General features: G+C 39.7%; 1 protein-coding gene across 3 annotated transcripts in view; it reads right to left on the bottom strand.

The window, feature by feature from the left end:
- Positions 1 to 1,196: 1,196 nt before the first annotated feature.
- The window catches only part of LOC117965995 (chemokine-like protein TAFA-2), a 37,114-nt gene continuing 21,942 nt past the window's right edge, over positions 1,197 to 16,368 (bottom strand). Inside the window, exons 4-7 of one of the 3 annotated variants that reach the window (XR_009309537.1) lie at positions 9,048 to 9,197; positions 8,208 to 8,332; positions 6,357 to 6,436; positions 1,197 to 5,042 (exon numbers count right to left, since the gene is read on the bottom strand). Coding sequence is in view for 1 of the 3 variants with exons in the window: in XM_034911218.2 (XP_034767109.1) it covers positions 5,031 to 5,042; positions 8,208 to 8,332; positions 9,048 to 9,197 (287 nt within the window). In the remaining 2 variants the exon portion in view is untranslated. The remainder of the gene's footprint in view (positions 5,043 to 6,356; positions 6,437 to 8,207; positions 8,333 to 9,047; positions 9,198 to 16,368) is intronic. The other 2 variants (XR_004661595.2, XM_034911218.2) reach the window with 2 other exon arrangements.

The following is a 16,368-nucleotide window of genomic DNA, read 5'->3' as shown; positions in this document are numbered from 1 at the left end:
TAGAGATTAAAAACAAACCAAAAGAAAAAACATCTGAAGTTTGATGCATATTTCATGTGCGTTTTTACATCGTGAAAACGTAAGAAAATTTCTTTCTGTTGTACAGCACAAATCAGGTTTTCTAGGTATTATGGAATAATTAACTGACCTGGAAGTAGGATAAATTGGAGCTAGAGATGTCCCCCTTTGAATTGTTGCATTTCAGTCTGAAATTTAAAAATTGCGAAGGAAAAAAGATACATATGTTTTTATATACCTCAACTCTGAAGTTATAAATCATTTTGCAATTACATGTGGGGATTTAAAAAAAAAAAAAAAAACTTTATGTTCTGCTAATTACAGTGTTAACCCTTAAGTAATTCCCCAATCTAATTTGCTAATCACTTTACTATTTTGCAAATACTATAGAAGTGGGTGATAGAATGTCAGCAATGTACCGATTGTGGATATATAAACTTACAGAGGCACGTTTCTCGTTCACAATCATATTCGAGACAGCAAGATTGTTCTAGCAATCTATGATGCTGCAAAGAGTTAATGAAAAGATTCTAAGTACAAAACTATGATTCTGAGTCCGCTGTGCAAAGTATCCTGCTGCTGGCAGGGAAAGAATGATTTATTGCCCGAGAAAGCGTCAATAAAACTGACCTCACCTGACCTGGTGCAAGCAGGAGTTGGTGGTCAAAATGTTGCCGAGATAAGCCAGCAACTAACCCTTGCACGCGAAGGGGGTAAAAACTGTATAAAACAGCAGGCACTTGGAGATGCATTGGAGAAGCACCAAGATCCTCCATGGATCCATAATGAAAACATGTTAAATTCTGCTTAAATCCTTGTGCGCTGCTCCTTCACACAGAGAAACAGGATTTCAAGTGGCACACATCTGTGTTTAGGTGACACGACTGTCTGTGAACAAAACGTGTGATTGCTCGAGCCTTTTTGGGTTGTATTTTGCATTCCCGTTTCCTGTTCAAAAAGCAACACCAGCGGTGGTGTGATTCCTATTATTTTTTTATTTCAGCAAGAACAAAGCATTTGTTACAGGCTTGCCGCTATTCTATAGGCAAGACTACAAATCCTCTTCGATAACACTTTACATGAAGTGTCCCTAATTACTATGTATTTACATAGTAGTTACATAATAAATACCTGTGTATTTACACACAGTTACTATGTTGTTATGCATAATTACAATGTACTTAATGTGTACATCTTTTCGCATGATATATGTAAGTACACAATTGTATCAGAAAAAGGTTAGGGTTAGGGTTCATCACACAGCACTGCCTGTTAAATGCGCTGCATTTTAATATAAGCCAGAACTAGTTGGCTGTGCAGTTTGTCTAAAAGTAGATGCCACTGCCGGCTCACCGCATTTCTGTTTGCCACTCACCTGGCTGTTGCTGACACAAGTTCAAACACCCCCTTTCCCAAGCTCCTCTTTGTTTGCAGGCAGTCCCTTCGATGCACTAACATCACCCGTAGCATGAAGAGGTAATCATGAAACAGACAGAGCCTTCTGAACTAAGCCAGCGTCAGCAGGAGGTCACAGCAAGCATCCAAAGCTCCCCTGTGGCTTGAGGAACACAAAACCTAATGCAAGCAAACTGCGGGGTGGGGGAGAAAAATCCACAATAGCACAACACATGTTTTACCACTCAATATTTTATTGTGTTACGTTAACTGAAAGAAGTAGAAAATATTTTATTTACAATTGTACTTACAAATACAGCTCTTCCTTTTGCGGGCAGTCAGGGTATATACTGGGTCTGAGATTTGGAGCAGTTTCACGTTGATTTCAATGTTTACCAGGGGAAGTACACAAAGGCAGCCCTCATACTTCACTGCATCAACCAGCTGAGAACAGGACAACACAGCAGCCTGGGTAAAGCTTCTTCAGATATCCATTTTACAACATGAGGGCTGCTGGTTCTACATTTTAAAAAACATTTTTAGCATAATGTTTAAATTTGCAACAACTAGCGCTAGAAACCCAAGTTTGAAAGAAACAGAAAGCAGCTGTTGTTGTTCTGTAATTCTGCTCAGTACACTGTAAGCATGTAGCTTCTTTCATTTTTACAAAAGAAAGACAAATACTGCACCAGGAATACAACATTTGAAATAATGGTTTTCTATGATGCCTCGCTCACCACAAACACGCACATTCCAAAAACCCCCCAAAAAACACGCTTTTCCTAATTTGATATTAATAAAGAAAACAGGACAAGTAGAAGAGTTGTGTGGAGCAGTAAACTCTCTGTCTGGATCCCTGGATCCCTGGATCAGGGGAGTATTCCAGAATTACATTTCCGTTCATTTTGGGCGTAAAACCAGATTTCTGTTAAACAGCTGTTTCAGCATGTGGGCAAGCGTTCACTGCACAGCAACCAACAATCCCCGGAAGAAGATTGTATCAACTAACGATACTTACACTTAATACTAATATATAACACAGCAGAACTGAGTGCACTCCACACTGGGAAAGGGTTATAGATTCAAACTTTAAACAGCTGTTTAAACCACTTCCTTTTGGGCTTGGAGCCAATATCACAGGATGTGGTTATGTACCCCAAAGAGACCATCTGAATCTGAATTATAAATAATTGACTTGCATACCTGTGTTCACATCATACAAACACTCAGGGCTTCAGAACAGAGAGACGGGCCGTGCTTTAGGGTAGTTATTTTAAAGGTAGAATAAACTGGGTGTGCAACGTTCAATAATTCTCTCACCTGCGTACCATCTTATTTGTTTTCCAATTCTTGTTTTGTTTCCGTTACATCCTTGAAACGAAAACGTTTGAGCCCAACACAGTTCAATATTTTCTCTACAAAAGAGCACTGCCAGTTCCCCCACAAGCTTCAGACTCATTGCATCTGGTTAGTAAATCCAATTGACTCAACTAGTCCATCACAAAGCAATTATCAACAGGGACGATTGCACAGGTGCTGAAGGTGATGGCTCATAAAACCCTTGTGGGGATTGAAATACAAGTCATGGTCTTTAATAAACAGCATAATAATGCTATGGACCTTGCAGAGCTCAAACGTTTTACAAATAAGCATCTAGGATGTGATTAAAAACAGAAACAAAGAAACAACTGTAAAGACATCGGTGAGAAATGTATTTTGCACATGTTATTTGTTCTAACTTTAAATATTTTAATAACACATATCTTGACAAGATTATTGGTCTCCTGTGAGAATTCTTTAACGTCTCTTAGTTTGGCAGATAAAGATGTTAAAATGAATGTCCTAATCGCATATTGGTAAAACCCTTGTTCACAACAGGAAAGCGTGTCCATGCTTTTGAATTGAAACCCAGTAAGTGCTTTTCTGACATCGAGTTTACCAGGCGGACAGCATCTCCCTTTTTAATTAAATCTGAGATGAAGTCTAATTGTAAATTAGCAGCACAGGCTCATTTGCAAATGACATTATGCTAATATCATTACCCTTGCCTTTTAAAAGTCAGCTTTTTGACAGGTGTCTAAACAAACCAAGTGGGTTTCTCTGTTGGAATGCAAATTATATTAAAACCTTAACAAAGAAGCCTTAAAAAAACCTCTTCTGTCTTAACAATGCCAGCTACAGAATGAAGTCAGCACTGGCCAGAAAAGCCACATGCTCTACTGAATAAACTGCATGCTGCTGGGTGTACCTATTTCAGGGGATAAAAAATGTAATAATATTCTCCAGCAATGACTGACCAATACACAAAGCTATGTACTGCACTTTAAAATGATTGTTGATAATCGCATTATTGGCAGCTATTGTGTTTTTCTGACAATCATCTGTAACTAAGAAGGATCAGCTGCCACCTGGCTTCCTAATGACTGGACACTTTAAGACAGGTCAGGTTTTTTTAACTCATCTCTAAACCACAAATAAATGGATTTTGAACAAGTAAAGTGAGTGGGAATTGTGGGAACTTGTGTGCTAATTGAAATTAATTACTTTGCTTACTGGTTACCTAAAGCACACACCTGCCCGGGGAGATCGTGCGAGGATTGTTTCTGTCAATCAGATTGATACAGCTCGCTGATTTGCTGGATGTGTCTGACGGGGCGGGACTGTGTGAAGCAGTATATTAAATAAATAGAAACTGAAATACAGCATTAAACGAAAAACAGTGTGGGCGACTGCAAGTTCTCCATAATGATGGAGTCGCACTATTTTGATAGAAATTGTTCACCATGTAAAACGTCAAGCAGTACGCTTTGAAGCCATGCTTTTACGATGCAATTAAATGTATTTAAATGAAGCCAATCACTTTACTTGTTGATTAGAAACGATTCACTGCTTCTGCTTTGTTCCTCTCTCTGCCTGTGGACAACCGCCCTTAAAGAGATACGGGGGGTGGGGGGCGGGGCATGTAATTAAACTGGGCATCAGAAAAAGGACTTCAATTCAGCCCCCCCACTCCCTTCCCCCCCTATCATGCGAGACAATACTGTCATGGTTATATTTTACAAAGCCAACAAACAAACAAACAAAAGAAAGTGTGTGACAGCCTACAACCGCTAATTGAAAAACGTTCCGACCCTGTCAAATATAAGGAGCGACTGTACTCTATAAATAAGCGCTTGGGCAAATGATGTATTATCACATAGCAGACACCTATAGGAACAGTCCGTGCTGTTTAATACAGCTCTGTAATGTTCAAAGCAATCAGCTGCAGTGCGTCTTCAGGAACAATCCTCCAGATTAAACCAACAACCCCCCAAAGTGCTCAAAAGCCCATTGGTGGCTGCGCAACATGTCTAGCAAGTATTTAAGACAGGTCCTGAAGCGTTCAATTCCTCGTTTCACACGTACCCAGTGTTCCCTTGCGAGAGTTCTTCTTGTCCCAGCGAATTCCTCAGTGGTAATCTGGTCATGATTTTTTTTTTTTTTTTTTTTTTGCATAATGCACTGCGCAAGTTTCCAATTGCTGGTGTCCGCCAAACAGGTAGGCCTATGTGTCTGTTTCAGCTGGTCAGTGTATAAAAACGCTGTCCTTCATTTTGTGAGTCGGATCAGATGTAGGGCTATCGCGTGACCTGCAAGGAGAGAAGAAAAGATATGAAGTGGAAAGGATCTTCCACAACTTCGAAACGCTCCATCAGAAAGAAACCAAGCAGACAACCCTTTCTGCCTGTGCCTTAATCTGTGTACTGATTCATTATGGTATGTGGCGGTATTTATTAATCAGCTGGGAAGGGGTAGCCCCACTCTTTGAGAGCTATGTGTGAGCAGATCCCAGCGCTGTGCTTTGTCTGGGAAAGAGAGGCGATGAGGAAAAGCAGGAATTGAAAGTACAAAAGAATTTAAGAAAGTTTACGAACGAGAGGAGGCTGTTTGCACAATTTTAGCCGAAATTAAAAATAAAAACGTCTCCTCAAATGTTTCCGTTCTTCTTTCTTCTGTATCGTATTGCCATATTAAAAAAAAAAAAATCTTTGACCAAATGTCATTTATTTACCTGCTATTCATGATGGAAAGCATCCATCGTAAAATCATATTTTATAAACTATGTTTTTTTTTTGGTGTCAGCTACTGATTCTTAAATAGAATAAAAAAAATAAAAATAATATTTGATTCCTCTACTGATCCATCATTCCTCTTTAATGCTGTTTAGCTGAAGTTTGGACTGTCGATTTGAGTTTACAGACGTATGCTAATGGCTCTTTGAGAAGGAATCAATATAATAGATTAGTGTGCAAGTCTTCACTCTGAACCCTTTGAAAATTCTTTCATTTCTGTATCATTACACAGGGGCAGATATTGATCCACAGGAAAACATATCTTGTTGAAAACCTTTTTCCCTGTGTTTCCTCCATTTATTTAATTTTTCTGTTATCAGGCTTGGGAGATTGCACCAGTGTGCTGAGTGAATCATACAGCCAGGGAATTGCAGGCTTGCATCCTGGCTTGATGAAGGTGCCCGTCTTCAAAATGCACAGGCGACTTCTGAGAAAGTCGTTAAGAAATAATAAAGCCTCCCCTGTCTAATTAACAATTAAATAAACAGAAGGTATTAAATTACACCCCCAGTTAACCACTAGGTCACAATGCACCAAATCAGACTGGAGTAGCCTTCTTAAAGTAACTGTAACTCCAGAACCCCCCCCCCCCCAACACCTCTTAGCCTTTGCGCACCACACGAAATTAATGAAACAGTTTGGTCAGCAATGCGGTTGTGACTGTAACCACAGAGGTGGAACGGCAATGACCTTGTAATTAAAATATAAACCCAGTAATACAGCAGCAGCCCTCTCCGTTTCAGGAATACAGCCGCAGACATCCACAGTGCAATGCCAGTTAGCATTTCCCTTGAAGATGCTATATATTGGTTTACTGTGGTTAATACATACCTTCGTTGTTTGAAGTATGGGCTCCTCCACTATATCCCCGTGGCTGGGGATATTATTCATCCTCCACGGGGCATAATCAGCTGTTAATCAGAGGGTTCAAATTCATTAAGTCTGTGTCGTTAATATATATTCTCTTTGGGCAAAAGGACAGGGTATTGTCATTGCACAGTCAGAGGATCGAATAGGTTCTAGCTGATGCAAAAATTCTTTCAGATCAGCTAATGACCGTTTAAAGTAAATGGCTTGCTCTGGGGGCAAGCTGATATCGACATAACACAGCAACACATTTGAACTTGTGGATGCTGGTAATACATTGAATTTCATTAGGATCAGGGTAAGCCCACGTGGAAATCTGGGTAACACTTTAGTTTAGGTATCTGTTATAAGCGATTATAAACAACAGCAAAAACAAAAGTGGATAATAACTGTATTGCAAAAACAAAGCAGCCTCATACAACTAGGGAGAAAGATATATAAAGACAGACATAGAAAGACAAACAGACCCGAAGACAGGCCGACAGACTATATCCGTTACAACTGATTATAAAAAATAGCACAAAAAAAATGACAAAAGTGTGTAATAACAGTCTTTATTATTTCTAATCGTATTCTATAATTGTTACTAGCATAATTAATAACATGTTAATAGAGCGTTTATAATCAGTTATATAACAGATACCTAAAGTGTTACCGAAATCTGTACTATAAAATTGAATTCCTCTGCAGAAATGGTTTGTGTATCGGGTGAATGATTTGGATTAGGGGTCATGCTCAGTATAGTGCTTCTGGCTTAGAGCAAGAAAGCACAGGAACAGGATGAATTATTTACTCTTGTGTCTGCCGCTTTCCACCTCCTTCAATACAAATAATACAGACCAAAGGGCTTATAAGCATGTGCTATTCACATGCAGTGTGACCGAAGGCTGAAGGCTATTGTGTCAAGCTGTGAGCAGAATGACAGGCGAGGACTGAAATGAAATTCCAGTGCCGGGAAAGACACCCTCTCGTTGTGGTTTTGTGATTAAATATTTCCTAACAGTGCTGGTGTTTTTGCATCTTTTGATTCAAAGTTTGAGGGTGGAGCTCACAGGGGTGTTTTCATCAGGTAACCCTCTCTTAACCCATTTCCTACAGAGAAAGGCCTTCGAGTAAGAGAGGCAGGCTTCAGGCTTTGAATTGAGAAGATATGTGTTTCTGTGCTTGTTGAATGTTGTTAACTTCAAGCTGTGCAAGAAATACTACTGTTAATAAACTCCGTGCCCATGGAGAAGTGGTGTATGCTTTCGGGCTTCTATCTCAATACAAGGAATACATACCTCGAGTTTGATTTGATACGCAATTAATCACTACACCCCTATATGAGTGTCTCAGCCTGGAGAACAGAAGGCTCTGTCATTGTTTGTGTTTGCTTTATAAGGTGTTTATAAGGTGTACACTGGAAATGCTCCCAGTTACCTTACATCTCTGCTAGAGACACGCAACTCTGCCTGTGCACTGAGATCAAACGGTGTGCCTACTTTTAAAATCCTTAAATTGAGATCTAATATGGGCCAGCGTGTTTTTGTATATCAGGCATCTCATCTCTGGAACTCAATGCCTTCGAACAGAAACCTGCCTCTTCGCAAAATCTTTTTAATAAATATTTATTTTAAATCTGACCAGGGTTGCAAATCCTGTTAATATGACCAGTATCATGTAAATTGCGTTTAACATTTTTTTTCTTTAAAACAGCCAAGAGTCAGTTAATAACATAAAAAGATTTCAAGTTTCATGAAGCAGGCCCGTCGTTGCCGTGAGAACGGACTAGGCCCGTTGCCGTGAGAACGCAGTTTGAAGTGTGGAAACACATACCTTGGTTGTTTTGACTTTGTTTCCTGTACTGCAGCTCCACCCAGTTTGATCCGGCAAAACTTTACACTCCTCTGCTTCCAGGCATGGCTGCATTTGGCACCACCACTTCTGGATGACTATTGAGGCTGCACATGAAAAGAAACAGAAGGCTTGAGATTTCGAAGCGTTTTTATCTGACGGAATGATTCCACAACTCTATTTGCTATACAGCTACGGAAAAATGAACTCATTTTGCTTCATAAAGTCGAATGAAACCTGCTGAACCTGCTTAACAAAAAACTGACAAAAATTTGACATTTTGAAATTTAGCATGAAATACTGTACTACTATTGTAGGCTTTTGCGATATAATTTAGTAGTTTGATTACATGATGCTAAAAAAAAAGATCAAAATTATGTTCACATAGTTTTTTTTTAGTTTTTTTTAATTATGTCTCAATCCTAAAATTCTAGGGGATGTAAAACCAATCTATAAGAGCAACAGAACAAATCAACTTCATCCGCAAACCAAAGAAGGAGCTTTTCTTTCCCCGAGAGGACAGCTACGACTTGCATCAGCAAATGAATACTTGGTTACACTGAATTAATCACTTGTGGTCTCTTTGGGACTGCAGGCTTTAACACTGAAGTGAAATTGTTTTCATCAGCAGCTTAGAACATGCACAACACTGATTCAGCCTCGGGTTGGCTGCTTTTATTGAAAGCAGAGCAGATGCTGTTTCGGTTTTAAATAGCTTCAACCTTGCGGATATCTTTGAAAACAGTTCAACATGTAGTCAAAATTCTACCACTTGGATAAAGGTTAAACGATAAGCCTGAACTCTTTTTCAAAGTGGCATACCGTCGACGCAGGAAGGAGCAGCCCTTGTTGTCCCAGCCACCTGGCCTGGGAAGCAGGAACACTTCACGGTCTGAGATCTCTCCTCGATCTTGTTTCTGTTGCAGCATCGGTGGGCAGCGATGACCTCACAGGTTCCGGCTTTGACGTGAGCTGTTGAAATACACAACCGGACAGGGTGAAATGAGCTCAGGGAATATATTGCCGAAGCAAAATGGGGGGCCAAGCCACCAAGCTCTGTACTGCTATGAGTTGTCAGCATCATTTTCTTCAATCAGTGCTTTCCCTGTTGACTGGCAGGCTTTGAGGCAGTCACATGGTCTGACCCAGAAAAAAAAAAACTGCTGGGGGCAAAAAAAAAAAAAAAAGAAAGAAAAAACAGTAAGTAAAGCTGAAACAGACATCGTGGAGAGTGAATCAAACAAACTGAGAGCTTAAGAAGGAAATATCTGTAAGCTTGTTTCTTTAAGAACGGCACACTTGAGACCTATATAGCTAATAGTAGAGCACAAAGAGTGAGATTCGTATAATTGTTTTGTTAGGTACAATCACAGTGCTTTAAAAGGGTTTAGAAGTGATTCACTTGTCTTGAATCAACACTAAAAATCCAGTAATTCTTTATGTGAGCTGTAGTGTCCAATGAGCTCCACTGGAAAATCATTCAAACACAGAGCCAACTCATAACATCTTTCCTTTCTGGTGTCTCCATGTATTAAAGTGATGTCACAAGGGGTGGGGGGCAATAAATAAGCTTAGCATTAAAAGGAATAGAGCGATTGATACGGGGTTGTGAGTTATCTCATGAGTTATTTAACGTCATTGACTGCAGTTGGTGAGCTGTCTGACTGCTCAAACCGCTCAAAATCATTTCTGTAAAATAACAGACACCCTACAACATGATGCATTCAATTATTATAAATCACAAAATCTGGAAACTCACGTCAAGATGGGAAGAAGCTTCACCTTCCTCAAAAGAATACCAAAAAACAGCAGAGCACTGTCAGAAATGGTATTCAGCACTTCAATAACTCATAAAGCTTTATGAAAAGAGGCTTTGACCTTTTGTTATACCTGTGTTAGGGGTAATACAGAACTCTTTATTTGGAGAAGAGAAGTACGTGCAACCTTCAGCTATGAAAGACAGACGCGTAAAGCAGTGATTTATTTTGCAAACTGAATGACAGTGTCCTGAAAGCTTAGGGTTTTTTTTGACATGCTCTATTTTTAATGTTGCAATGCAGACTTGTTCCACAGAGGGCAGTTCCTTTCGCTCCTTTTCTTCGTGGTGCGACAGAGAATATTACATTTGCTCGGTGTTGGGATCAATTGAACAGGAAGTCCTTGAAAGTTCACACGCCTCAGCTCAGTTGGCCCCTTTCTTTGGGAAATGATCTTGAGGCAGTTCTAGTCCTGTGCAGAATATGTACATGGAAGCCACAGGGGGCCTCAGAAACAATGGAAACTGAAAACCCTAATCGTCAAACTGTCATGTACAGGTACATAGGTGAAACTATTTTAAAGAAAGCATATCATTTAGAGTCGTTTTTTTTAATGTAACTAAAAGTAATTTTTCACCAAAAATGTAATCCATTACAGTTACAAATGTAATCAGATTACAGTGGCATGTTGCATGTTACTCCCCAGCGCTTGCTACAGGTACACGTGTTGACATTTCTATCAATATTAGAATCCTTTAATCTAATCTTTAATCTAATCTGGGCAAGCATATATAAAGTCTATTTATTCATCTGAATGTGAAGGAAATCCAGTCAGTTATTTTACAGCTATTGCGCTCACAAGGCAAGCTGTGTTGGAGGTCAAGGTGACCCAACAAATTCCCTCAAGGGTGGTTGTCATATCTTCCAGGTTTCAAGTCCCTTCGCAGGGAACACTTCGTGATTTAATTTCATTGTTAATTAAAACCTCTTCCAAATCAGAGAGGCACATTCTGGTGTCAGTTATACATGACCTCAGGAGCTTGTCTTTTAAACAGTTACTAATAAATTCCCATTCATTCTCTGAATAATTATTCTACTTATTTAGACAGCAGAGTGGGGATTTAACCATGTCATGATCTTTGCTTTTCTACCAAGGAGCAACGCGTTAGGAAAGGCTGTATGACACAACAGACACAACAGTAAGTAGAACAGAGGTAAGAAACTAAACGGCGCTTGCATGACCGGTTTTTCCCTGGCTTTGAGCTTGCCTGAATACCCCTAAATGCTGGGAGATGAACAGAACTCCCTCATTCACAGAGTTCAAAGGTCCCATTGTCACATGATATGAAGGAGATGGCTGTTTAGCCCATCCTCCATTTACACCAAACTCGCTCTCTCCCTCGCTCATTAGAGTCTCGCGTGACCTTTAGTCTCTCGCACGGTCATGTCTTAAAGGTACAGCACTCAAAACATGATAACATAATCATCACAAGCGCACAGAACACTGAAATCTAGACTATGAGGGAATCAGATTTTATTGGAAAACTGGGGCAGGTGTATATCGTTCAATAGACACATTTTCTCTGTTCATGGGCAGTGAAGTTGTAGAACCCAATGGACAGAGAGGCATTTTCTCTGGAGATGGTAGTGCATGATTGTATCGTCATAAATTATCTTCAATAACCCCCAGCCCAGAATCCCTCCTATAATACAGTATATTGACCAGCTCATTATAGTTACTCCCAAAGGGCTTTAGTAGTATCTGGTCTATAATTGCAGTGAACTACCAAAACATAATTCTGCACAGGGCTTTGATTGCTCAGTACCCTGATAACACCGTTACTCAAAGAAATGAGTATTGGAAAGCCTTTATAATATGTGAAACGAAACACAGGGAGAATCTCTATCAAATGGATTAAACCCAATCCGAAAAGTCACATGTGAACCCAGCATGCATACGCAGATTGTGTTTACTGAACAGAATAGCGAAACTGTGTTACAAACCTTTCTTGATTTCTTGGCCACGTTAGCAGTTTGATCACTAGTTACTCGGCACAATAAGACATCGCTGCTTAAACACAGGTTTCAATGCCGTTAGCAACCTCTTTGGGGCAGTTTGAGATTTTGCAGCTCAAAAGGACTGCATGTCCTCAACATACTGGTGCCCAACACGAATTGCTAAATGAAAAGGAAACAGTCGGAGAAGGAATAATATATCCAGCTGGGGTTGTTAGGCTTCTGAAATTGAGAATGAGGCCCGGCCTTATTAAAATACATACTGGGGTTGTTACAGACCACGGCCCTGATCAAATTGGTTCAATTTGCAGCCGGCATTGTCACCAGCAGAGTAACGTTTCCCGGGACAGCAATTAAACAGGTAACACGTTTCCTCTCCCTGTACTCGCTGTCAGATATGGACTGCTGTAGCTGAAGGTGTCAGAATCTGTAATCTAATCAGCACAACAGTATCATGTGAAGAAAGAAAGAAAGAATGAATGAACGACCACTGCACCATTTTATATCTGTATAAACAGCTAGATTGATTTTATTTTCTATACTATAAAAATATAATAAATATAATTAAAAACATAGAAAGGAATCTTAAAGATTATTAGCTTATCCACGAGACAAACGTGAAGAGGTACAGACATACCGTGGCATGGGAAGGCTTGTGCTGAGTAAGGCTGTGTAAATGACTATCGGTGAAGATTATACCGGCAATAACAATCAATGTCAAAATGATCAGTGATCAAAATTATCCCCGATATCGCACCATCTGATCACCTAAAGAGTGCCAGATGTTGCAAATGAATTGCAAATTAATATGATTAAGGCCTACACTGCACACCCAAAATATGTTGCAGATAATAGATATTATGTATTTACACATTCATTTCTGACACAGTATGAAGGGTAGAACTCCACTGATATGTTCGGACTGTAGGTCTGTTTTGCAACTAATGTTAAATGCATTTATTTATGCATACACGCCAGTGACTTGTTATGACATCCAGATGAAGTACTACAGGGAAGGACTAGATTGGTATTGTGGAAATATGTCAGTGGAAATATGGGGTTTGCTAATGGTTACCTTCATAACATTCATCTTGTGCTGGTGTGCAATGATTACAGTCATTGAAGATTATGAAATAATGGATACATTAGGAAGGGGCACGTTTTGAAAGCTGGCTCTTGTTTCTATAAAGACAGAGTTGCATATGGCAGGCAAGTAGAACTGAAGAACAGCTTCAATATACTCAAAACACTGAGAAGATAACAAGGCAATAACATGGTATTGGAGTTCTTGCAATAGAAACCATTTATAATTGCAAGTGTTATATAAAGGTACAGGGACTTTTAAAATGTCGAGCTACATGCTGTTTTGAAAAAAAATGCTTATAATGATTTTTGAGATCACAGTCATAGAAGCTGATCACCATCCTTTATGTTAATTCAAGATGCACCCGTCTGTTAAAAAAAAAGACAGCGTGGTGTAAAAGATAATTGGATAGGAAAGAGCGTGACGCTTGCATGAAGTTTTTAATTGAGCTTTAAGGGGTCTCAGCGTGTGCTTCCGAGAAAGACAGAAATGAACGCAGCGCCTGTTGAAAACAGCACCCCGATGACCACATTCTGCTACGCTCTGCACTTTTAAGAACAATCAGTAGATCAGCCGGGATGCAATATCCCAGAGAACACAATACATCAACCCTTGGGTTTCAATACCAGGCACGCTAATGTTGACTTAAAACATTTATACACAATGATTCCCATTGGTGCTTGTCAACTTTAATGGACTATTTTATTGACCTTTGTTGTTTCCTCCTCATCATAAAAAATACTACATTATTGCAGCTGGGGGTGAGAAAAAGGGAAATGCCTCTGTCGGGAACAGCAGCAGAATTTTGTTACTAATTTACTACACCACACCAGCGCCGGCTTTATTTTTTACTGCCTGCACATCAGTAAATTACTGCACTTACAGGAAAGCATTGTCATGAAATATTCATACACTTTTGGGCCCTTAAGTTGAAATCCAACTGCTGATGACCTCAATTGAAAGCCCTTATTGGTTCACTTCAACACTTCCATGCACATTAAAGATAGATAGCTTAACTGATCAATTGAAAATACAGTAAATGGCTCCTCCTAACCTCCTAACCAAGTATGTCAATTCCAAATTAGAGCTATCATCGCAAGAAAAACGTTGCTGCCCATGGCGAGCATCGCCGGCACTGAATAGTTTAGGACAAGAAATGGCAAGGAATAGTTTACTGGAAATTGGATAAGAGATTTTTAAGGTAAGCAAATAAGGTGTTAGTATCATGAAGTAATCAAATGACTGATTCACAGCATGCTTAATAACTTCTTGAGTTCTCAAGGTACGTAAAACACAGAGATGGACGGATGTTCAGACAGAGAGACACCTCCTTACATCCCCACAATCTGAAATGTGGCATACAGCTGGACAACTGTAATTCTTATTTGATCAGGGAAACTTTAGAGGTACAAGAATGCTTTTGTAAATGACAAAAACAGGATACCTTTAAAGTTAGACTTGCAGATTGGAGAATAGGCTGCAGCTGATGCACTTTGGAATTCCACTGAGTTGCAGGAAGCAGCCGTCTCAGTTAGTTCTCCAGTAGCAGTATAGAAGGAAAGAGGCTGGGAGGAAGCGAGTGACAGCCACAGATGGATGAGACTCTCAACTAGATTGGGTCCTTGACCGTGGGATGCATCCAAGCAATGCAGCACACAAACCAGTGATGAAGATTGTGTCTGAGATGGGCTGTGGCTCCTGCCAGCCTTGCTTACACAGACTGCTTATTGATTGACCGAATAAAAGTAACCATACTGGTTGTCCTTATGAAACGGTTGCGTGGACTGTGAAGTTATCAAGTCCTGGGGCTGCAGAAAATCTACTCTAGCCGATCTCTGTCAGTGGCCTGTCGGGATTTCATTTTTAATGTGTCAACACAGATCATTTGGGAATGGGAAAAGGGGAGAAATCTTAAGATAGCTGGGTGGAACTGCTGTTTCAGACTCCACATAGATTAGAGTAAAATGGACGTCAATTCCCTTTAATTCTAGTATACTGGTAGTTTCCTTAAAGGTTATATTTGTTGACCGCTTTATTAATGTCTCAATGTGAAGCGAAAATTCTCTCAAAGTGTTACTGAACTGGGCTTACAGCAAAGCCCATTGCGCACCATTCTGTTGTACATATTCCTGCAATATTGTAATTTTCTTCCTTTTAGGAGTGACTGATAAAATTGCTACGAAACCCCCCCCCCCAAAAAAACACTTAACAGGTATTTTTATCTCATAACGCGCGCCATTAAAATGCATTCCCATAAAGATTGCTGTCTGTGGGTTTGACCTATTTGAGTGAACTGAAAAACCCAGAAGTTAACAGCACTTATTTTTTCTGTGGCTACATTATTTCTTATTTCTACTTAGACTAAAAGAACTGCATTATCCTTAAGTTTAATGTGGATTAACAACAGGAGCCACCGCTGAAGGTTAAAGCCTTATAAGACTGAAAAGCTCCCAATGCTCGTGCGTGGATTATTTGAATCAGTGGAGCGTGGGTCACATTTTATTTCATGTCTGCGTTATTACTTCCCCTGCATTTTGCACATCGGGACACAGGCTTGCGTGAATTAGTTTCAGCTCAGGGTCTGTTGCTAATGTGAAGACGCGGTAGTGCAGGTTTAATGAGGAATGGCCCATTGAGAAGGCAATGCTTCACTGCCCTAAGAGGAGTTTTAATTGGAGGTTATGGGCTGGATCTTCATATACTAAGATGCTGACAGCGGTTTTCCTTTGATTGTATTCATCAATGCGAATCATTGCGGCGCTTCTCCTAACCTAATGAAAATTAAAACCCAATGTTTCTTTCAATTGAGGCTAGCTGGAGGTAACTGGAATCCGCAGAGGGTTACACTTTAACCCTCATTAGTCTCTGAAGCTTGCTCCCTCGTATACAAAGAAATGAATGAAGGGAGGCAGTGATTTTATTAGTAATAAAAGCGCATTTTAAAAGAGATTAGGATGATTGCGGACTGTGTTTTATCGAATGACATTTATATGTTATAATCAGGGGTAATATTTACAGTTATCCTGTTTTAACTCCCCCTAATTTGCTATATATGTATAATAGATCCTATTTAGGTATATGAGAGAATGCAGGTAGGTAAGTGCTATCGGACTAAACCATTTATAGTAGATGGGGGGGGACAGCTTCAGTGCACAATATTTCACCTTTTGGTTTCACCGCATTGCTAATAAATCAGTCTCAAGGAATGTTTTCAGAATACATTTTTGCTGAAATAGTTGGCAAATAGTGATCTGAACTTAAACAGCAACAGAGAATCATACGGAAA

Source organism: Acipenser ruthenus, chromosome 30, assembly GCF_902713425.1.
Source record: "Acipenser ruthenus chromosome 30, fAciRut3.2 maternal haplotype, whole genome shotgun sequence".
NCBI classification, from domain to species: domain Eukaryota; kingdom Metazoa; phylum Chordata; class Actinopteri; order Acipenseriformes; family Acipenseridae; genus Acipenser; species Acipenser ruthenus.
This window is presented reverse-complemented; position numbering and strand designations above follow the sequence as displayed.